The 23,974-nt window shown below is 45.1% G+C and overlaps 1 protein-coding gene across 1 annotated transcript in view; it reads left to right on the forward strand.

The window, feature by feature from the left end:
• uggt2 (UDP-glucose glycoprotein glucosyltransferase 2) overlaps window positions 1-23,974 on the forward strand; it is a 740,193-nt gene that overhangs the window by 458,375 nt on the left and 257,844 nt on the right. Inside the window, exon 24 of the mRNA XM_068034396.1 lies at window positions 20,925-21,055. Coding sequence (XP_067890497.1) covers window positions 20,925-21,055 — 131 coding nt within the window. The remainder of the gene's footprint in view (window positions 1-20,924; window positions 21,056-23,974) is intronic.

The raw sequence follows: 23,974 nt of genomic DNA on the forward strand, positions 1-23,974 counted from the left end.
AGGGGACATAGGTTTAAGGTGAGAGGGGCAAAGTTTAGAGGGGATGTGCGAGGCAAGTTCTTTACACAGAGGGTGGTGAGTGCCTGGAACCTGCTGCCGGGGGAGGTGGTGGAAGCAGGTACGATAGCGACATTTAAGAGGCATCTTGACAAATACATGAATCGGATGGGAATAGAGGGATACGGTCCCCGGAAGTGCAGAAGGTTTTTGTTTAGACAGGCATCAAGATCGGCGCAGGCTTGGAGGGCCGAATGGCCTGTTCCTGTGCTGTACTGTTCTTTGTTCTTTGACACAAAGATTGGCCATGTGGTAGATAGCCAGGAGGATAGCTGCAGGAAGATATTGACGGTCTGCTCAGATGGGCAGAAAAGTGGCAAATGGAATTCAACCTGGAGAATTGTGAGGTGATGCATTTGGGGAGGTCAAACAAGACAAAGGAATATACGATTAATGGGAAAATACTTAGAGATTAACTCGCTGGGGGCAAATGACTACTGGCAACACCTATGCAGTCGTATTCAGCTGGCCTCCGACACCGGAAACATCAGAGGAATGTATGATGGCATTGAGAGAGCTTTTCGGCCAACCATCAAGAAGATCGCCTCCCTCAAGTCTAAATCAGGGGACACAATCACTGACCAACACAAGCAAATGGACCACTGGGTGGTGCACTACCGAGAACTGTACTCCAGGGAAAATGTTGTTGCTGAGACCGCCCTCAATGCAGCCCAGTCTCTGCCTGTCCTGGATGAGCTGGACGAACAGCCAACAAAATCGGAACTCAGTGATGCCATTGATTCTCTGGCCAGTGGAAAAGCCTCTGGGAAGGACGGCGGCATTACCCCTGAAATAATCAAGAGTGCCAAGCCTGCTATACTTTCAGCACTCTATGAACATGCCAAAGACTTGCAGATTGATAGCTAAATTGGCCATTAGCAATTGCCCATAGTATAGGTAGGTGGTAGGGAAATATAGGGACAGGTGGGGATGTGGTAGGAATATGGAATTGGTGTAGTGTAAATGGGTGGGTGGTTGATGGTCAGCACAGACTTGGTGGGCCGAAGGGCCTGTTTCAGTGCTGTATCTCTAAACTAAACTAAACTAAACTAAACTGCTTTGCCTGTGCTGGGATGAGGGAGCAGTACCACAGGACATGCGCAATGCCAATATCATCACCCTCTATATGAACAAGGGTGAAAACGGTGACTGCAACAACTACCGTGGAATCTCCCTGCTCAGCATAGTGGGGAAAGTCTTCACTCGAGTCGCTTTAAACAGGCTCCAGAAACTGGCTGAGCGTGTCTACCCTGAGGCACAGTGTGGCTTTCGAGCAGAGAGATCCACCATTGACATGCTGTTCTCCCTTCGCCAGCTACAGGAGAAATGCCGTGAACAACAGATGCCCCTCTACGTTTCATTGATCTCACCAAAGCCTTTGACCTCGTCAGCAGACGTGGTCTCTTCAGACTACTAGCAAAGATCGGATGTCCACTAAGTATTATCACCTCATTCCATGACAATATGAAAGGCGCAATTCAGCATAGCGGTGCCTCATCAGACCCCTTTCCTATCCTGAGTGGCGTGAAACAGGGCTGTGTTCTCACACCCACACTGTTTGGGATTTTCTTCTCCCTGCTGCTCTCACATGCGTTCAAGTCTTCAGAAGAAGGAATTTTCCTCCACACAAGATCAGGTGGCAGGTTGTTCAACCTTGCCCGTCAAAGAGCGAAGACCAAAGTACGGAAAATCCTCATCAGGGAACTCCTCTTTGCTGACGATGCTGCACTAACATCTCACACTGAAGAGTATCTGCAATGAGTCATCGACAGGTTTGGGGCTGCCTGCAACGAATTTGGCCTAACCATCAGCCTCAAGAAAACGAACATCATGGGACAGGACGTCAGAAATGCTCCATCCATCAATATCAGTGACCACGCTCTGGAAGTGGTTCAAGAGTTCACCTACCTAGGCTCAACTATCACCAGTAATCTGTCTCTCGATGCAGAAATCAACAAGCGCGTGGGAAAGGCTTCCACTGCTATGTCCAGACTGGCCAAGAGAGTGTGGGAAAATGGCACACTGGCACGGAACAAAAAAGTCCAAGTGTATCAAACCTGTGTCCTCAGTACCTTGCTCTACGGCAGCGAGGCCTGGACAACGTATGTCAGCCAAGAATTACGTCTCAATTCATTCCATCTTCGCTGCCTCCGGATAATCCTTGGCATCAGGTGGCAGGACCGTATCTCCAACACAGAAGTCCTCGAGGCGGCCAACATCCCCAGCATGTACACCCTACTGGCCATGTGAGCCGCATGGAGGATGGCAGGATCCCCAAGGACACATAGTACAGCGAGCTCGTCACTGGTATCAGACCCAGTGGCTGTCCATGTCTCCGCTTTAAAGGCGTCTGCAAACGTAACATGAAGTCCTGTGACATTAATCACAAGTCGTGGGAGTCAGTTGCCAGTGATCGCCAGAGCTGGCGGACAGCCATAAAGGCGGGGCTAAAGTGTGGCGAGTCGAAGAGACTTAGCAGTTGGCAGGTAAAAAGACAGAAGCACAAGGGGAGAGCCAACTGTGTAACAGCCCCGACAACCAATTTTATCTGCAGCGCCTGTGGAAGAGTCTGTCACTCTAGAATTGACCTTTATAGCCACTCCAGGCGCTGCTTCAGAAACCACTGACCACCTCCAGGCGCTTACCCATTGTCTCTCGAGACATGGAGGCCAAAGAAGAAGAAGAACTGAGAGGTGTAGAGGAAGTGAGGGACCGTGGCATAAATGTCCACAGATCCCTGAAGGTAGCAGGACAGGTCAATAAGTTGGTTAAGAAGGCATTTGGAATCTTTTCCTTTATTTGCAGAGGTATAGAATACAAGAGCAGGAGATTATGCTGGAACTGTTTAAATCATTGGTTAGGCCACAACTTGAGTACTATGTGCAGTTCTGGTCGCTTCATTACAGAAAGGATGTAATTTCACTAGAGAGGATACAGAGGAGATTTATGAGGATGTTGCCAGGGCTGGAAAAATGCAGCTATGAGGAAAGATTGGATCGGCTGGAATTGTTCTCCTTGGAACAGGGAAGGCTGAAGGGAGATCCGATTGAAATGTACAACATTTTGAGGGGCCTGGACAGAGTGAAGGTGAAGGGCCTGTTTACCTTCACAGAGAGGTCAGCAACTAGGGGGCATAGATTTAAAGTGATTGGTAGAAAGATTAGAGGGGAGATGAGGAAGGTTTTTTTATCCAGAGGGTGGTGGAGGTCTGGAACTCACTGCCTGAAAGGGTAGTTGAGGCAGAAACCCTCAACTCATTCAAAGGAAGTCTGGATATGCACGAAGTGCTGTAACCTGCAGGACTATGGACCAAATGCTGGAAGGTGGGATTAGAATGGTTGGAACATTTCTTGGCCGGCAGAGACATGATAGGCTAAGTGGCCTCTTTCTGTGCCGTAAACTTTCTATGATTCTGTCAGACAACCCCTTTATCCCAGGAATCAGCCTCGTGAACCTTCTCTGGGTTGCTTCCAATGCAAGTATATCCTTCCTTAAGTAAGGAGACCAAAACTGTACATACTCTATGTGAGGTCTCACCAATGCTCTGCACAGTTGCAGCAAAACTTCTCTACCTTTGTACTCCATCCCCCTTGCAATAAATGCCGACATTCCATTTGCCGTCCTAATTGCTTGCTGTACCTGCATGCTAACTTTTTGTGATTCATGTACAAGGACACCCAGATCCCTCCATACCACAACACTCTGCAGTCTCACTCCATGTAAATAATAATCTGCTTCTTTATTCTTCGTGCCGAAGTGGACAACCTCACATTTTCCCATATTATAAACCATCTGTCAAATTTTACCCATTCACTTAACCTATCTGTATCTCTTTGCAGACACTTTGGGCCAGATTTTGTTCTCCCACTGTCAGCCTACATGGCGGGGCGGGGCGGAGTGGGGTGGGGGGCGTGGTTGCCGGAAGATCAGAGCGCAGCGGCCTACCACAGAACCTGACACCAACGTTGCCAGGCCCGATCGTCCTGGCGGCAGAAAAGTTCCTTGGTGGGCCCTCTGCTGCTCTGCGATGGGACCTGACTTTACATAATTAAATTAGCTGTTTGCATTAATTAAAATCAAATCCACAGCGATCTTACTTGCAGTTTGGGATCTTCAGCCTGATGGGCAGAACTAACACGTCTTTACTTTCCCATCCGGGGAAAGCTGGAGCCACCGAGGTGGGGAAGGGGGGATTTCTGAATTTGACATGTAGTGGTGGGGGGGGGAAACAGGGTGAACTCTGCATTTTTAGTGTAGTGGGGGGGGGGGGGGAAGAGGTGAACTCTGCACTTTGGGCAGTTGTCGGGGTGGGGGGGTGGTGAGGGGAAGGGGTCAACTCTGCACCTAGTGCCATTGGGGGAGAAGGGGGTCAACTCTGCATTGGTCGTGTAGTTGGTGGAGGAATGGGGCAAATATATATTTTTAGTGTAATTGGGGGGTGGGGAATGGTGGCAAAGCTGCAGTTTCTTCACAAGGCTAGCAGCCCTTTAAAAATGGCGCCTGCGCAGGAACAGTTGATGCCGTTCACGACGTCGCCGAAGGTGCCCTGCCACATGATTGTTGGGGGTGGGCAGCTGCCCTGCATATGATAATGAGCCGCCAGGCTCAAGGTAACGATGGTGTCGCGGTGCACGGCCCATGCGTGCTTACTGCCTTTTTTTTTATGTCCGCTGCCACTCCTGGCGGCAGGACTACAAAACAACTTGCTTTCCTTGTATCATCCGCAAATATGGCTACTGTACACTCAGTTCCTTCATCCAAGTCATTAGTATAGATTATAAATAGTGGCCACCTGAAGTGCCTCCACAAGATCCTCCAAATCCAGTGGCAAGAAACGTGGTCCAACAGCAGCAACCTCTTCCAAGCCAACCTGCCCGGCCTTGGGACACTAAACACCCAAAACCAGCTCTGTTGAGCAGGACTGCCTAACACCAGACTCCCGAAGCAGCTGTTCCACTCAGAACTTGGTCACAGCAGCAGACTCCCCGGAGGACAGCGGAAACACTTTAGAGATGCCCTCAAAGCACCCCTGAAGAGAAAAAACCTTCCCTGTCGACTCGTGGGGGTCTCTGGCTCGTGACTATCCGAGATGAAGAACTCTCGTCCTGGAAGGCATCAAGGCGGTGGCATAGTGGTACTGTCACTGGACTAGTAACTTAGAGACCCAGGGTATTACTCTGGGAACATGGGTTCGAATCACACCACAGCAGAAGGTGGAATTTGAATTCAATTAATAAATCTGCAATGAAAAACTAATGACGGCCATGAATCGATTGTTATAAAAAATCCATCTAGTTCACAAATGTCCTCCAGGGAACGAAATCTGCTGTCCTTACCTGTCTGGTCTACATGTGACTCCAGACACACAACAATGTGGTTGACTCTTACATGCCCTCGGAAATGTCCTAGAAAGCCACTCTGTTGTATCTAACTGCTATGAAGTCAATAAAAAAGAATGAAACCAGACGGCCCAACCAGCATCGACCTCGGCACTGGAAACAACAATGGCAAACCCAACCTTGCAAAGTCCTCCTTACTAACAGCTGGGGGCTTGCCCCAAAGTTGGGAGAGCTGTCCCACAGACTATGCAAGCAACGGCCAGACATAGTCATATTCACGGAATCATACCTTACAGACAATGTCCGAGACACTGCCATCACCAACCCCAGGTATGTCCTGTCCCACCGGCAATACAGACCCAGCAGAGGTGGTGGCACAGTGGTATACTGTCAGGAGGGAGTTGCCCTGGGAGTCCCCAACGTGGACTCCGGACCCCATGAAGTCTCATGGTGTCAGGTCAAACATGGGCAAGGAAACCTCCTGCTGATTACCACCTACTGCCCTTCCGCAGCTGATGAGTAAGTACTGCTCCATGTTGAACACCACTTGGAGGAAGCACTGAGGGTGGCAGAATGTACTCTGGGTGGGGGAATTCAATGTCCATCACCAAGAGTGGCTCGGTAGCACCATTACCGACCGAGCTGGCCGAGTACTAAAAGACATAGCTGCTAGACTGGGTCTGCGACAGGTGGTGAGGGAAAATCGTACTTGACCTCGTCCTCACCAGTCTGCCTGCCGCTGATGCATCTGTCCATGGCAGTATTGGTAGGAGTGACCACCGCACAGTTCTTGTGGAGACGAAGTCCTGCCTTCACATTGAGGATACCGTCCATCGTGTTGTGTGGCAGTACCACCGTGCTAAATGGGATAGATTTCGAACAGATCTAGCAATGCAAAACTGGGCATCCTTGAGGCGCTGTGGGCCATCAGCAGTAGCAGAATTGTACTCAACCACATCTGTAACCTCATGGTCCAGCATATCCCCCACTCTACCATTACCATCAAGCCAGGAGACCAACCCTGGTTTAATGAAGAGTGCAGGAGGGCATGCCAGGAGCAGCACCAGGCATACCTGAAAATGAGGTGTCAACCTGGTGAAGCTACAACACAGGACTACATGCGTGCCAAACTGCGTAAGCAGCGTACGATAGACAGAGCTAAGCGATCCCATAACCAATGAATCTGCAGCCCTGCCACATCCAGCCATGAACGGTGGTGGACAATTAAACAACTAACTGGAGGTGGTGGCACAGTGGCGCAGTGGTAGGCACCACAGCCTCACGGCTCCAGCGACCCGGGTTTTTTCTTGGTACTGCATGTACAGAGTTTGCAAGTTCTGCCTGTGACTGTGTGGGTTTCCTCCGGGTGCTCTGGTTTTCTCCCACATGCCAAAGACTTGCAGGTTGGTACATTGGCCATTGTAAAAATTGCCCCTAGTGTAGGTAGGTGGTAGGAGAATTGAGGGAAGGTGGAGATGTGAGAGGGAAAATGGGATTAATGTAGGATGAGTATAATATGGTGGTTAATGGTCGGTGTGGGCCGAAGGGCCTGTTTCTGTGCTGTACCTCTCTGTGACTCTATGACAGATATCCCCATGCTTAATGATGGAGGAGCCCAGCACATCAGTGCGAAAGATAAGGCTGAAGCATTTGCGACAATCTTCAGCCAGAAGTGCCGAGTTGATGATCCATCTCGGCCTCCTCCTGAAGTCCCCAGCATCGCAAATGACAGACTTCAGCCAATTCGATTCACTCCACGTGATATCAAGAAACAACTGAAAGCACTGGATACTGCAAAGAGTATGGGCCCTGGCAATAGTACTGAAGAATTTGCCGCGCCCCTAGCCAAGCTGTTCCAGCACAGCTACAACACTGGCATCTATCCAGCAATGTGGAAAATTGCCCAGGTGTGTCCTGTACACAAAAAGCAGGACAAGTCCAACCTGGCCAATTACCGCCCCATCAGTCTACTCTCAATCATCAGTAAAGTGATGGAAGCTGTCATCAACAGTGCCATCAAGTGGAACTTGCTGAGCAGTAACCTGCTCAGTGACGCTCAGTTTGGGTTCCACCAGGGCCACTCAGCTTCTGACCTCATTACAGCCTTGGTTCAAACATGGACAAAAGAGCTGAACTCAAGAGTTGAGGTGAGATTGACTGCCCTTGACATCAAGGAGCCCGAGCAAAACTGAAGTCAATGGTAATCAGGGGGAAAGTTCTCCGCCTGTTGGAGTCATACCTAGGACTGGAGAATAGCCAGTGTTGTTCCTTTGTTTAAGAAGGGTAGCAAGGATAATCCAGGAAATTATAGGCCGGTGAGCCTTACGTCAGTGGTAGGAAATTATTAGAGAGGATTCTTCGGGACAGGATTTACTCCCATTTGGAAACAAATGGACTTATTAGCGAGAAGCAGCATGGTTTTGTGAAGGGGAGGTCGTGTCTCACTAATTTGACTGAGTTTTTTGAGGAAGTGACAGAGATGATTGATGAAGGAAGGGCAGTGGATGTTATCAATATGGACTTCAGTAAAGCCTTTGACAAGGTCCCTCATGGCAGACTGGTACAAAAGGTGAAGTCACATGGGATCAGAGGTGAGCTGGCAAGATGGATACAGAACTGGCTCGGTCATCGAAGATAGAGGGTAGCAGTGGAAGTAAAAACAAGAAATGCTGGAACCACTCAGCAGGTCTGGCAGCATCTGTGGAAAGAGAAGCAGAGTTAACGTTTCGGGTCAGTGACCCTTCTTCGGAACTGACAAATATTAGAAAAGTCACAGGTTATAAGCAAGTGAGGTGGGGGTGGGGCAAGAGATAACAAAGGAGGTGTAGATTGGACCAGGCCACATAGCTGACCAAAAGGTCACAGAGCAAAGGCAAACAATATGTTAATGGTGTGTTGAAAGACAAAGCATTAGTACAGATTAAGTGTTAATGCACTGAATATTGAACAACAGCAAGTGCAAACCTGAAAAAAAAACAGTGGGTAAGCAAACTGAACAAACTAAAATGAAATGAAATAAATGAAAAAAAAAATATTGTAAAAAAAAAGAAGCAGTGGAAGGGTGCTTTTCTGAATGGAGGGATGTGACTAGTGGTGTTCCGCAGGGATCAGTGTTGGGACCTTTGCTGTTTGTCGTATATCTCAATGATTTGGAGGAAAATGTAGCTGGTCTGATTAGTAAGTTTGCGGACGACGCAAAGGTTGGTGGAGTTGCGGATGATGATGAGGATTGTCAGAGGATACAGCAGGATATAGATCGGTTGGAGACTTGGGCGGAGAAATGGCAGATGGAGTTTAATTCGGACAAATGTGAGGTAATGCGTTTTGGAAGGTCTAATGTAGGTGGGAAGTATACAGTAAATGGCAGAACCCTTAGGAATATTGACAGGCAGAGAGATCTGGGCGTACAGGTCCACAGGTCACTGAAAGTGGCAACGCAGTTGGATAAGATAGTCAAGAAGGCATATGGCATGCTTGCCTTCATCGGTCGGGGCATAGAGTATAAAAATAAGCAAGTCATGCTGCAGCTGTACAGAACTTTAGTTAGGCCACACTTAGAATATTGCGTGCATTTCTGGTCGCCACACTGCCAGAAGGACGTGGTGGCTTTGGAGAGGGTACAGAAGAGGTTTACCAGGATGATGCCTGGTCTGGAGGGCATTAGCTATGAGGAGAGGTTGGATAAACTCGGATTGTTTTCAGTGGAACGACGGAGGTAGAGGAGCGACATGATGGAGGTTTACAAAGTTATAAGCGGCATAGACAGAGTGGATAGACAGAAGCTTTTTCCCAGGGTGGAAGAGTCAGTTACTAGGGGACATAGGTTTAAGGTGAGAGGGGCAAAGTTTAGAGGGGATGTGCGAGGCAAGTTCTTTACACAGAGGGTGGTGAGTGCCTGGAACTTGTTGCCAGGGGAGGTGGTGGAAGCAGGTACCATAGAGACGTTTAAGCGACATCTTGACAAATACATGAATAGGATGGGAATAGAGGGATATGGACCCCGGAAGTGCAGAAGGTTTTAGTTTCGGGAGGCATCAAGATCGGCGCAGGCTTGGAGGGCCGAATGACCTGTTCCTGTGCTGTACTGTTCTTTGTTCTTTGTTCTTTGTTCAAAGGAAGATGCTTGTAGTTGTTGGAGGTCAATCATCTGAGCTCCAGGACATCACTGCAGGAGTTCCTGAGGGTAGTGTCCTGGGCCCAACCATCTTCAGCTGCTTCATCAATGACCTTCCTTCAATCATAAGGTCAGAAGTGGGGATGTTCACTGATGATTGCACAATGTTCAGCACCACTCCCGTCTCCTCAGGTATTGAAGCAGTCTGTGTAGAAATGCAGCAAGACCTGTACAATATCCAGGCTTGGGCTGATAAGTGCAAGTAACATTTGCGCCACACAAGTGCCAGGCAATGACCATCTCCAACAAAAGAGAATCTAACCATCTCCCCTTGATGTTCAACGGCCATGCAATCGCTGAATCCTCCACCATCAACATCCTAGGGGCTACCATTGACCACAAACTGAACTGGAGTAGCCATATAAATACCGTGGCTACAAGAGCTGTCAGAGGTTAGGAATCCTGCTGCGAGTAACTCACCTCTTGACTCCCCAAAGCCTGTCCACCATCTACTAGGCACAAGTCAGGAGTGTGATGGAATACTCTCCACTTGCCTGGATGGGTGCAGTCAAGAAGCTTGACACCATCCGGGACAAAGCAGCCCGCTTGATTAGCACCCCATTCACAAACATTGACTCCCTCCACCACCAACGCACAGTTGCAGCAGTGTGTACCATCTCCAAGATGCACTGCAACAATGCACCAAAGCTCCTTAGACAGCACCTTCCAAACCCACAACCTCTACCAACTAGAAGGACAAGGGCAGCAAATGCATGGGAACATCACCACCTGCAAGTTCCCCTCAAAGTCACATACCATGCTAACTTGGAACTATATCGCCGTTCCTTCACTATCGCTGGGTCAAAATCCTGGAGCTCCCTTCCAAACAGCATTGTGGGTGTACCTACCTCACATGGACTGCAGCAGTTCAAGAAGGCAGCTCACCACCACCTTCTCAAGGGCATTTAGGGATGGGCAATAAATGCTGGCCTCGTCAGCGACGCCCACATCCCATGAATGAATAAAAAAAATGCACCTTGAGGGAATTCATTGGGAACATGTGGAGGCAAAGTCGAGGCATCAGAGGGACCACACAAACCTCCAAACTACTCACCTACCTGACCCTTCAAGCATCACCTGCCCCTCATGTGGCAGAGTCTGCAGATCACGCCTTGGACTTATCAGCCATCTCAGAACCCATCGAACCAGAGTGCAACCATGTCATCCTCAATCCTGAGGGACTGCCTAAGAGAAAAAGAAATCGTTGAGGCCCCAGCACTGATCCCTGTGGCACTCTACTAGTTACAGTTTGCCAACCTGAAAATGTACCATTTATCCCCACTCTGTTTCCTCTTTGTGAGCCAAGCCTCTATCCAGGCTAATATATTACTCCCAACACCATGACCTCTTATCTTGTGTAGTAACCTTTTATGTGGCATCTTATTGAATGCCTTTTGGAAATCCAAATACACTACATCTTTTGGTTTCCCTTTATCTACACTGCTTTTTACATCCTCAAAGAACTCTAATAAATTTGTCAGATCTGGCAATTACAGCAGAAGACAGAATTGGAGCAGCAATAATAGGCTAATGAATCCCAGGAGTGCCCAAGGAACAGTTAATTGTGCTTCAGGTATGCCTTGAAGTATCATAATGCGATGAACTGTCCAAAGCAAAGAGGCAGGATCCTTGAAATGGCACATGACACAGTGAATTCTGAAGAAGAGGATGAAGCTAATGATGAATTCGAACAAATTATCATGGTCCTGTGTATATTTCCTCTCCTCGGAAATATTGCAGTGCGCCTTTAAGACTGTAAAAGGATCAGTGTACCTTTAAGAACTCTCTGGAGGCAGTGAGCCAGAGTGCATTCTGGTTGACAAGCAACAGCCACAGTGAGAGAGAGGACACGAGATTCAATGTTGCAATTTGACTTTTGAAAATTGGCTGGCAAAATCTGGTTTGAGCAGATTGACTGTTCCAGCATTTGAAGGAAGAAGCAGTTTTTGTTTCTCTGTCTCTCAAGAAAATTCTACAAAGCTTCAAGCCAAATTAATTCCATAAAAAATAAGAAAAAGACTTTTCTTTCACACAAATTATTGATATCTGCTGTGTTCATCGCTGGAAAAAAAGAATTTAATACTACAAGAGCCGAACAGTTGAACTCCTATCTTTGGAAGGAGCTTCTGTTTTCATCGGACCTTGGAAGACTGCAAGTGAACTTTCATTGTGTTATATTGGAAGATCATTCATCAGGAACGGAATTTGCAAAGACCTTTTTTTTATTTTATCGGTCAGCTAATTTAAAAACGAGTATATGTATGTGAATGCGGGAGTTAGATTTTTAAATAAGAAGTTATAAAGTTATAAGGTCTTTAGATATTGGTTTGTCTTAGTGTTTAATATTTTAGTTTTTTAAATAAATAGTTAATTTGTTCATATCTAAAGATATCTGGTTTGGTACGCTTCATTCGGGGATCACTAGATTGTTCAATTTGAAAGCTTTTTTCTTCAATTTGGAAAGCTTGAAAAAAATGATGTGACCTGTGGAACGACAGGACTGAATTGACAGTGCATTGCTCCCACCATGATCAAAGAACAAAAAGAACAAAGAACAGTACAGCACAGGAACAGGCCATTCGGCCCTCCAGGCCTGCGCCGATCTTGATGCCTGCCGAAACTAACACCTTCTGCACCTCCGGGGCCCATATCCCTCTATTCCTTTCCTATTCATGTATTTGTCAAGATGTCTCTTAAACGTCGCTATCGTATCTGCTTCCACCACTTCCCCTGGCAGCAAGTTCCAGGCACTCACCACCCTCTGTGTAAAAAACATGCCTCGCACATCCCCTCTAAACTTTGCCCCTCGCACCTTAAACCTATTTCCCCTAGTAACTGACTCTTCCACCCTGGGAAAAAGCTTCTGACTATCCACTCTGTCCATGCCGCTCATAACTTTGTAAACCATGTCGCCCCTCCACCTCCATCGTTCCAGGGAAAACAATCCGAGTTTATCCAACCTCTCCTCATAGCTAATGCCCTCCAGACCAGGCAACATCCTGGTAAACCTCCTCTGTACCCTCTCCAAAGCCTCCACGTCCTTCTGGTAGTGTGGCGACCAGAATTGCACGCAATATTCTAAGTGTGGCCTAACTAAGGTTCTGTACAGCTGCAACATGACTTGCCAATTTTTATACTCTATATATATATATATATATATATATATATATATATATGCTAAATTGTGGCGAGTCGAAGAGACTTAGTAGTTGGCAGGAAAAAAGACAGAGGCGCAAGGGGAGAGCCAACTGTGCAACAGCCCCAACAAACAAATTTCTCTGCAGCACCTGTGGAAGAGCCTGTCACTCCAGAATTGGCCTTTATAGCCACTCCAGGCACTGCTTCACAAACCACTGACCACCTCCAGGCGCGTATCCATTGTCTCTCGAGATAAGGAGGCCCAAAAGAATATATATATGATCAGAATCATATATTTTGATTGGGTCTTTGTCCTGAGCAGTCGTAACACTGGGCACAAGAAATTTTACTCCTGTGTTGAATGTGTTAGTTGTGGACTCGTTTAACTGTAAAGTGCTTGATAGTGCTTGCATGTGGTTATACACTATTATACAAAAAACCTGCTACTGAGTACAGCAACACATCAAAACTTGTAAAATACCAGTCATTTGAGAAATACATTGATTCACAAACACATGTAAAAACATGATTGAATAATATGTACATTTTAAGCTAGTCTTCTGTACCAACTGATCCACTGTATGTGGTTAAAATGCTACCTTGATTTATTAAGTATTGAGAATCGAAGCATGGTTAAGGAACATAGGTTTGGTGATGGCAACACACTGAGGTCACTTAAGAGAGTTGTAATTCAATTTAAAATAGACTAAGCCATTTTATAAGTATAAGTCTAGTGAGATACCTATGCTGTTAAGTAAACCGTCTCTGAAAATGGTGACAAAACTTAAGATGGGCCATGATAAGGCAATTATTTTTCGAAAGTAAATGGATCTGCAGTTTACCCAGTCAGGACATTATTCTATCCCCTTAATAAAACCTGATGTTTTTCATCATTTTGTTAAACAAGTATTAATGGCATCAGGTAATCAGAATCAGAGAGAGAAAAAAGCAAGTTACATAGATAATTTGCTCACCATTAAAAGTCATGATGAAAGATACAGGGGTGATTGATGAAGTGTATACAGGCATTAGTAAGAAGTGTGAAATGTGTTGTAAAAAAATTGTAGGACGCCACCACATCCTATTGTAAGCCTTCCAATGGCACATGACTTTAATGAGGCAGTTTCCATGGATCTAAAGGTAGGGGACAAAGACAAAGGAATATTTTCATTCACTATTTTGTCGACCCAGTGACCAGATTTAGTCTTTCTACAATAATACACAGTAGAGACAAAAGAGTTATTATAGACAAAATCATGGAGAAATGGATATGGACTGGACTTCTCAGACCAGCGACGTTTCTGACTAATAATGGAGTGGAATTTGTCAATGATAAGTTCAGAGGCATGTGTGAAAATATGAACATCCTGGCCATGAATACCTCAGCTGTAAGTCCTTTCAGCAATGGACTCTGTGAAGGGAATCATGTGGTGATCGATGAAATGCTGCAGAAAATTTTATCTGATCCACCAGACTGCAAGTTGATAACCGCATTGGCATGGGTGATTCAAGCAACGAATTCACTTCAGAAGGTTGGAGGGTATAGTCCCTATCAGTTGGTTTATGGGCAAAATCCCATGTTGCCTTCTGGGAGATACAATAGTCCTCCTGCTCTAGAAGGTAATACAATGAATTCAATTTTTTCTGTGCATTTGAATGCTTCACATGCAGGGAGATGGACTTTCTTCAAGGCTGAGGTCTTGGAGAAAAGTCCGACAGCTCTGAGGCATCATAAAAGACCATCCAAGAAAGAATTTAATTCAGGAGATTTCTTCTTCTTTGGCCTCCTTATCTCGAGAGACAATGGATAAGCGCCTGGAGGTGATCAGTGGTTTGTGAAGCAGCGCCTGGAGTGGCTATAAAGGTCAATTCTAGAGTGACAGGCTCTTCCACAGGTGCTGCAGAGAAATTTGTTTGTCAGGGCTGTTACACAGTTGGCTCTCCCCTTGCACCTCTCTTTTTTCCTGCCAACTACTAAGTCTCTTCGACTCGCCACACTTTAGCCCCGCCTTTATGGCTGCCCGCCAGCTCTGGCGGGCGCTGGCAACTGACTCCCACGACTTTTGATCAATGTCACAGGATTTCATGTCGCATTTGCAGACGTCTTTTTGGTACATTATAAAAGAGGGGTCATAGAGAATGGAGAGGCCCTGGCAAGGTAATAGGTTGTGATAGTAGACTGTAATTATTAAACATGGCCATCAAACTGTTAAGTTTCATACCTTATGAATAATTGGAATTAATTAAAAAACCTCTGATTCTGAGCAGCTGATTGAAGTAAACAAGGCACCTTGTACCTCAAGTCATAGAGAGATACAGCACTGAAACAGGCCCTTTGGCCCACCTGAGTCTGTGCTGACCAACAACCACCCATTTATACTAATCCTACATTCTCTACCACCTACCTACACTCGGGGCAATTTACAATAGCCAATTTAGCTATCAACCTGCAAGTCTTTGGCTGTGGGAGGAGACCAGAGCACCTGGCAGAAACCCACATGGTCACAGTGAGAACTTGCAAACTTTGCATAGGCAGTACCCAGAACTGAACCCAGGTCACTGGAACTGCTAGACTGTGGTGCTAACCACTGTGCCACTCTGTGGTTTGTGATGAAAGTCCTGAGGAACACAAAATGGTAGAACAAGGGCTGAATAATGGTAATGTGAGTGATCATGACAAGCAGGACAGAGCTATCACATCCAAAGGCCAGTTGCCCAGAAGGGTCTAGCAAATGGAGGGATGTGACAATTGTGGGACGTGCAGGAAAAGCTACAGGCAAGTTTAAATATTCATTGCTCAGGATGATGGACAAAAAGCAAGGTCCATGAACTGGCAGAATGGGGTGTAAGAGTGGAGAGTAAGAAAGCACCGTGCAAGTGGTTGACTCTTACATGCCCTCTGAAATGGCCTAGCAAGCCACTCAGTTAGGGCAATTAGGGATGGGTAATAAATGCTGGCCTGGCCAGCGACGCCCACATCCCATGAATGAATTTTTAAAAAAAGTACTGATGGTCGGTCCAGAGTGACTCTTGTCTGAGAAAACGGTCAAGTACCGGAGAAAGACACTCCAATAGTGAAAGAGGGCGATCTTGCAGTAGTCATCCTGACAGACATAAAAGTGCAAGTGGAGCCCACAGCTTGAATAGATTACAAAATGAAATAAAGGGTTCTGAAGAGTCTCTGTACAGAACTGGAAGCAGAAGTCCTCATGATCATGGAGTTTTGGTGGCAATAAACTTGAGAATAAACTAATAAGAGAGGTAAAACAAAGGGAATTAGGTAGTTGGGGAGCATCTGGAGTTCATTCTGAGGTACCAGATAAGGGGTAACCAGGTTGTCAGATAGGTGGATTTGTACTGAAAATGTCCTTGCAGATGGGACTTATAAGGCTAAAGTGAGGCTAGTTGCTAAGCATTTTGAACAATAACTGGGTGATACAGATGTTTGAGTGGACTCTCCTACAATGGAAAAGTAATGTTGAAAATCTTCTTAGCTCTTTTGGCCATGTATTCATGGGAGTGCAGATAAATCGACATAGAAGCCACGTTTCTGAAGGATGATACTTTTCAGAGAGAAGTGTTTCTGAAACCTTCCAAAGAGACAGCAGATGCAGAAGGAAAACTATGGAAACTCAACAAATGTATCTGTGGCCTGAATGATGCTTCCAGGGTGTGGTGTTTTTTGGTGAGATCTGTTTTGCTGAAAAATAAGTTGGGTTGAACTAAAAGCAGATCCTGCATTGTTTAATTGGTATAAAGGAAAACTTTCAGGCATTTTCATGATGCATGTTAATGATTTCTTATGGGGAATTTTAATGTGTTTTTAATAAGATTGGAGTAGAAGTTCACTGACTTATCGGGCTTTAAAATACATTGGTTTAGATATTAAACAAAGTAAGTCTGGAATAACCTTAAATCAACTTTAAATTATCTCTCATCCTGATTAATTGTGCTAGGTCATCACAGAAAGTTGATGTTCCTATCTAAAGAAGAGGCAGAGCAAATGAGATGTTTGATTGGTCAGTTGAATTGGTTGTGCACCAGATGCTAGTTTTGATATTTTGGAATTAAGTATGATGATGAAACATCCTAAAGAGAATGTTTTGAAGGCAAATAAAGCATTAAAAAAATTAAATCTGGAGACATGCATACTTAAGTTCTCCTCCGTTTGTGGCCAAAATAATATGAAACTAATGATTATTGGCAATGCTTCACATGCTAATCTTCTGTGATTGGTATTCTAGTGCAGCTGGTTTCATAATATTTCTAATGGATGAAAATGGATAATTCCCTTTATCTTGGGAAGCTAGGAAAATAAAAAAGGGTTGTTAAAAGTACTTTGGCTGCTGGAACACTGGCTCTTGTGAAGCCAGTGGATATGAGATTCTATTTGTTAAAAACCTTAAATGAGATTATGTTCAGCATACTGAAGATAATATATCCATTGAATATTTAAATAATTGTCACGGCATAACGTGGCACTCTACGAAAAGTGTGAGATTATGGACCTTGCTGGCTTGAAGCAAATGCTAGAGAGAAAGGAAATCTCTGAAATTAAATGGATGGATGCACATCATCAATTGTTTGATTGTTTTAAAACAGGAAATGCATGTACGAGAAATTGTTAGGTGTCCTAGAGGAGGGTCGTCTCACAATGAAACGCTTTGTACGGAATATAGAGTTCTTTGATTTAATTTGTTTTGAAATGTATCTGTTGATATTAACTCTAATCTTTATTTAAAGAGAGACAAGGGAATCAGCCTATTAATTGTGTTTAATTGTATGCAGGTGGTGGGCATTAACTGGGCATTCACTTGAGCCCCCTATAACTAGACACTGACTAAAACTATGGTTGTTGGGTTAGGAGGTGCATGCTTGTAACTCTGTAAATAAATATAAAAGTGTGTACAGATTGGCTGCAGTTCTATCCTTCACAAACTGGCCTTCTGGAATAGAACATTCACCACTACTCTGCTTACTGTCTCTTAGCCAATTTCATATCTATACTGCCTTGTCCCTTTAAACCCATAGAGTCCCATTTTGTTAACAAGTCGGCATAGTGGCGCAGTGGTTAGCATCACAGCTCCAGGGACCTGGGTTCAATTCTGGGTACTGCCTGTGCGGAGTTTGCAAGTTCCCCCTGTGACTGCGTGGGTTTTTGCCAGGTGCTCTGGTTTCCTCCCACAGCCAAAGACTTGCAGGTTGATAGGTAAATTAGCCATTGTAAATTGCCCCTAGTGTAGGTAGGTGGTAGGGATTACTGTAGGGTTAGTATAAATGGGTGGTTGTTGGTCAGCACAGACTCGGTGGGGCGAAGGGCCTGTATCTCTAAATAAAATAAAGTCTAACAAGTCTATCAACATCCAGGGGGTTACTATTGACCAGAAACTAAACTTGAGTAGCCATATAAATACTGTGACTACAAGAGCAGGTCAGAGGCTACGAATTTGGTGGCAAATAACTCACCTCCTGACTTCCTAAAGGCTGTCCACCATGTACAAGGCACAGGTCAGGATTGTGACGGAATACTCTCCACTTGCCTGGATGGGTGCAGCTCCAACAAAACTCAAGAAGCTTGACACCACCCAGGACAAAGCAGCCCACTTGATTGGCACCCCATCTTTTTTTTTTATTCATTTATGGGATGTGGGCGTCACTGGCCAAGCCAACATTTATTGCCCATCCCTAATTGCCCTTGAGAAGGTGGTGGTGAGCTGCCTTCTTGAACTGCTGTCGTCCATTTGGGGTAGGTACACCCACAGTGCTGTTCGGAAGGGAGTTTTTCATTCCTTTTTATTGACTTTGTAGCAGTTAGATACAACTGAGTGGCTTGCGAGGCCATTTCAGAGGGCATGTAAGAGTCAACCACATTGCTGTAGGTCTGGAGTTACATGTAGGCCAGACCAGGTAAGGACAGCAGATTTCCTTCCCTAAAGGACATTAGTGAACCAGATGGGTTTTTACAACAATCGGCAATGGTTTCATTGCCATCATTAGACTAGCTTTTTAATTCCAGATTTTTTTATTAATTGAATTCAAATTCCACCTTTTGCTGTGGTGGGATTTGAACCCATGCCCCCCAGAGCAATACCCTGGGTCTCTGGGTTACTAGTCCAGTGACAATACCATTACGCCACCGCCTCCCCCGAATCTACAAACATTCACTCCCTCCACCACTGACGCACAGTGGCAGCAGTGTGTACCATCTACATGGTGCACTGCAGTAACGCACCAAGGCTCCTTAGACGGCACCTTCCAAACCCGTGACCTCTACCACCTAGAAGGACAAGGGCAGCAGATGCATGGGAACGCTACCACCTGCAAGTTCCTCTCCAAGCCACACATCATCCTGACTTGGAACAGTATCACTGTTCCTTCACTGTTACTGGGTTAAAATCCTGGAATTCCCTTCCTAACAACACTGTGGGTGTACCTACCCCACATGGACTGCAGCAGTTCAAGAAGGCAGCTCACCACCACCTTCTCAAGGGCATGGGCAATAAATGCTGGCCTGGCCAGTGACGCCTACATCCCAGCAAAGAATAAAAATGTCTATTGTGTATTATTTTGTCAAATGCCAGATATACAATATTACCACACCACCTTCATCAATCCTCTCCATTACTTCTAAGAACTCTATCAGATTAGTCAAACACAATTTGCCCTTAACAATCTATACTGACTTCTATTTATTAGCCCATACTTTTCCAAATTCCAATTAATTTTTTCACAGATTATTGGCTCTAAATGTTTTTCCACCACCAAGGTTAAACTGACTAGTCTGTAGTTAGCAGATTTATCCTTCACTTTTTAAACAGGGAATTTGCTGTCCTCCATTCCTCTGTACCACTCCCATATCTTAGGTGGATTAGATGATTGTAGCCAGAGCCTCTGCAGTTTCCACCCTTACTTTCCTCAACAATCTAGGACTGAATTTAGTCGAACCAGCAGTGATCTCGGTGCCAGGCCAAAAAGGCTAGGGCAACCCCGTCTCAGCCCTTCGAAGCCTCCCTGGTGCAAATCAATGGCACCCAGGCAATTAACTGCCCGGCACCGGGGTCCCGTCCCTTTCAGGATGGGGATCCTGCCTCCCAGAGCTGCCGGCCTGTCAGAGGACTGGCAGCTCAGTAGTATCAGTCGTGTCAGCAGGAGCGCTGGCTTCTGCCGCCAATACACCAGGCCTGGGACCAGGTCCATCGCTGGAGCTCTGGACCCAAGGTAAGTGAGGTGGAGTAACCAGGGCCAGGTCACAGATTGCCCACGGAGGAACCTCACCCCCAACAAGGCCACAGGAAGGTCACCTTGTTTTACTAGCTATTATTTGGCATCTGGGTGAGAAGGCCGTCTTTGGCCTTCCCTGCCCCCAACTTAATTTCGGTGTGACCGGCCCTCAGTCTCCCGCCTTCCGTCACGATCCTGTGGGCCCCCCTACCTCCCAGCCAGTTTCCTCGGGGCCCATTAATTTCTGCCTGTGGGATGTAGACTGGGTCACTCCTCTATTTTGAGGAATGCCAACCTTTTAAGTACCTCTTTATTTTTATCCTATGTAATATCACTACTACCTCCTCTCTTATTGCTACATTGGCTGCAGCCTTTTCTCGAGTGATGACAGATATAAAGTACTCATTTATTACCTCAATCATGCCTTCTGCCTTCTCAAGGAAATCTCCTTTTTATTGAGGCTAATGGTGGAGATGCACAAATTGTCCAGTAATTTATGGAAAATCAGAACTCGTGGTATATCTCTTCTTCACAGTTTTTTGGACTTTTTACAAACTAATAATGGAGAGCACTGTTAATTCAGCATCGTATTTCAAGCAATTTCTGAGCCATTGTGAATTACAGAGTGGCTGCAGACATGAATTGTATATTCTAGTTAGAGCATACATGATCTGCGGGTGTGACAATGTAATTGCAACTTTGTATTTAAGTGCCAATATTGTTTTTCTCTATAATAAGCCAAGAGTGATGCAAGATAGTAGTTAATTTAAAAATGAAAAATACTGTGTTGTGACAGGAGTGGGGTTCCTGACTTTCATACTGTTCCATCGCAGTTCTTGGGTGGAAGATTATAATTTTAAGATGTCTGTTCTTTGTGCATTAGGGCCACTTTAGCTTGCCATATTAAAGTAATCTGCTTTTCAGTGTGAATAATGTGAGGCCTTCACAGTATTTAATGAAAAATTCTCATAGCATTTTGTTACATTCACTCTCAGATCCTGGGTGCTTTCAATGAAAGTGAAAAGTTCCATCCTGAAGATTTCAGCCTGCTGGAAAAGATCACCCTCAGCACTTCATCAGAGAAGATTAAAGTCTATACGAAACAGATGGACATGGATTCTAAAAGGTGTGTTTGTAGTCCTGAGTTCTTCTGACTCCTAAAATTAGTTTATGTTGTTGGTGACACGGCAATAAAGTACAAGCAGATGAAACTGTTACAGGAGTTGACACCACTCAAAACTGAAAATACAGAAGTGATCTTGAGGACTTGTGCTTGTATGCCAAGCTTAAAGCTATTCCATGTCCGAACATATATTCCAATGTACCCAGATCAGCAAACAATCATTGATTGTGTAATCGTGCTTTTGCACAAGGGACAGAGTTGTAGAGAAAGTATAACAAAAAGTTTCAGAACACAAGCAGAAATACATGGAGCATTGACATAAACCTTGGAGTTCTAACAGTGTCACCCAGTTTTGTGGTACAACTTGGGCAGGTGATGGTGGGGAGTGGGGTGAGTATCCAATATCCCTTAAAGAGATGCAGGTGATATAATTGAAAATAAGGAACTGGCAGACTTGCTCAATAATCGGTTTGTATCGCTTTTCACAGTAAAGGTGGAAGATAAAGTACCAGAAATATGCGGAAAAATAAAAATAAATCAAGGGGTTCAACTTGCGAGATTTAATGTAAATAAAGAAAATGGTAATGGTGAATTTAATTATAGTGGAGATAGATAAACCTCAAGGACATGATGGTATTCACTCCAGAGTATTAAGAAGTGGGTGAGGAAATCTTGTAATTCAGGAATTGTCCCCTTGGATTGGAAAGTTGCCAATGTCACTCCATTTAAAAAAAAAAGAGTGGGAGAGATAAACCAGGAAATTATAGACCTATTGGTCTAATGAATGTTGTGGGGAAGTTACTAGAATGTGTTATTAGTGACTGAGCACTTACTTAGACAAATATGAAGACATTAACAAACTTCCAGAATGGGTGTGCAAATAAATAAAACTTGCATTCCTGTAGTGCCTTTCATGACCTCAGGGCATCCCAAACTACTTTAGAGCCAATGAAATACTTTTGAAGTTGTGCCATCATGTAATGTGGGACTGTGTAACTTAAGTACTGTGGCTACAACAGTAGGTCAGAGAGTGGGAATTCTGTGGCAATTAAACCACCTCCTGACTCCCCAAAGCCTATATACCATCTACAAGCCACAAGTCAGGAGTGTGATGGAACACTCTCCACTTCCCTGGATCAGTGCAGCTCCTACAACACTCAGGAAACTCGACACCATCCAGGACAAAGCAACCTGCTAGATTGGCACCTCATCCACCACCCTAAACATTCACTCCCTCTACCACTGACGCACGGTGGCAGCAGTATGTACTATACAACATTTAAGATGAGCACTTGAAACACCATAGCATACAAGGCTATGGGCCAAGTGCTGGAAAATGGGACTAGAATAGTTAGGTGCTTGATGGCCGGCACAGACACGATGGGCCGAAGGGCCTGTTTCTGTGCTGTATAACTCTATGACTCTATATACAAAATGCACTGCAGCAACTCACCAAGGCTCCGTCAACAGCACCTCCTCTGACCTCTTCCACCTAGAAGGACAAAGACAGCAGACGCATGGGAATACTGCTACCTGCAAGTTCCCCTCCAAGTGACACACTATCCTGACTTAGAAATATATTGTCATTCCTTCCCTGTCACTGGATCAAAATCCTGGAACTCCCTCCCTAATGGCACTTGGGTGTATCATAACCAGATGGACTGCAGCAGTTCAAGAAGGTAGCTCAACACTACCTTCTCAAGGGCAGTTAGGGATGGGCAAGAAATGCTGGCCTTGCCAGCGATGCCCACGTCCCATGAAAGAATTTTTTTAAAGCAGACAATGTAAGCACAGCATGATCCCACAAACAACATTGAGATAAATGAGCAGGTAATCTGTTTCAGGTGTTGGTTGAGGGATAATTATTAGCTGGGACACCAGGAATATCTTCCCTGCTCTTTGAAACAGTGCCATGGGGTACTTTCATCGAATCATAGCATGGTTACAGCTCAGAAGGAGGCCATTCGGCCTGTCATGCCACACTTGCTCTCTGTTAATGCTAGTCCCACCCCATAGCCATGCATTTTTTTTTCTTCGGATAATTATCCAATTCCCTTTTGAGAGCCACGATTGAATCTGTCACCACAGCAGTCTCAGTCAATGCATTGCAGACCCTAACCACTCAATGTGTAAAAAAGTTTTTCCTCATGTCACCGTTGGTTCAACCAATCACCTTAATGTCCTCTGTTGCTTCACCCTTCCGCCAATGAGAACAGTTCCTCCTCTCAACCTTCTCTTCTCTCAAGAGAATAGCCCCAACTTCTCCAATCTATCCTCATAACTGAAGTCTCATTCCCAGAGCCATTCTCGTAAAATCTTTTTGGAACCCTCTTCAGTGCCTTCACAGCCTTGCTAAAGTGTGATGCCCAGAATTAGACACAATACTCCAATTGAGGCCAAACCAGTGTTTTATTAAGGTTCACCATAACCTCCTCATTTTTGTACTTTGTGCCTCTATTTATAAAGCCCAGGATCGTGTATGCCTTATTAATAGCTTTCTCAACCTGCCCTGCCATCTTCAATGATTTGTGCAAGTTTACCCCCAGATCTCTCTGCTCCTGCACCACCTTTAGAATTGGATCCTTTATTTTTTGCTGTCTTTCCTTGTTCTTCCTACCCTGCACACCAAAGTCTAGGTCATTAGTTTAAATCAAGAAAAGCAGTGGTCCTAATACCGATCCCTGAGAAGCCCCACTGTATACCCTCCTCCAGGCAAAAAACAACTGTTTATCACTACCATAATAAAAGCAAAATATTGTGGATTCTGGAAATCTGAAATAAAAACAGAAAGTTCTAGAAATATTCAACAAGTCTGGCAGTATCTGTGGAGAAGGAGGAGTGCTAATAGTTGTAGTAAAAGACAAAGCATTAGTCCAGAGAGAGTGTTAATGGCAGAATAATGAACAGCTCTGTCCAAAAGCA

This window comes from Heterodontus francisci, chromosome 6 (genome assembly GCF_036365525.1).
Source record: "Heterodontus francisci isolate sHetFra1 chromosome 6, sHetFra1.hap1, whole genome shotgun sequence".
In the NCBI taxonomy this organism is placed as follows: domain Eukaryota; kingdom Metazoa; phylum Chordata; class Chondrichthyes; order Heterodontiformes; family Heterodontidae; genus Heterodontus; species Heterodontus francisci.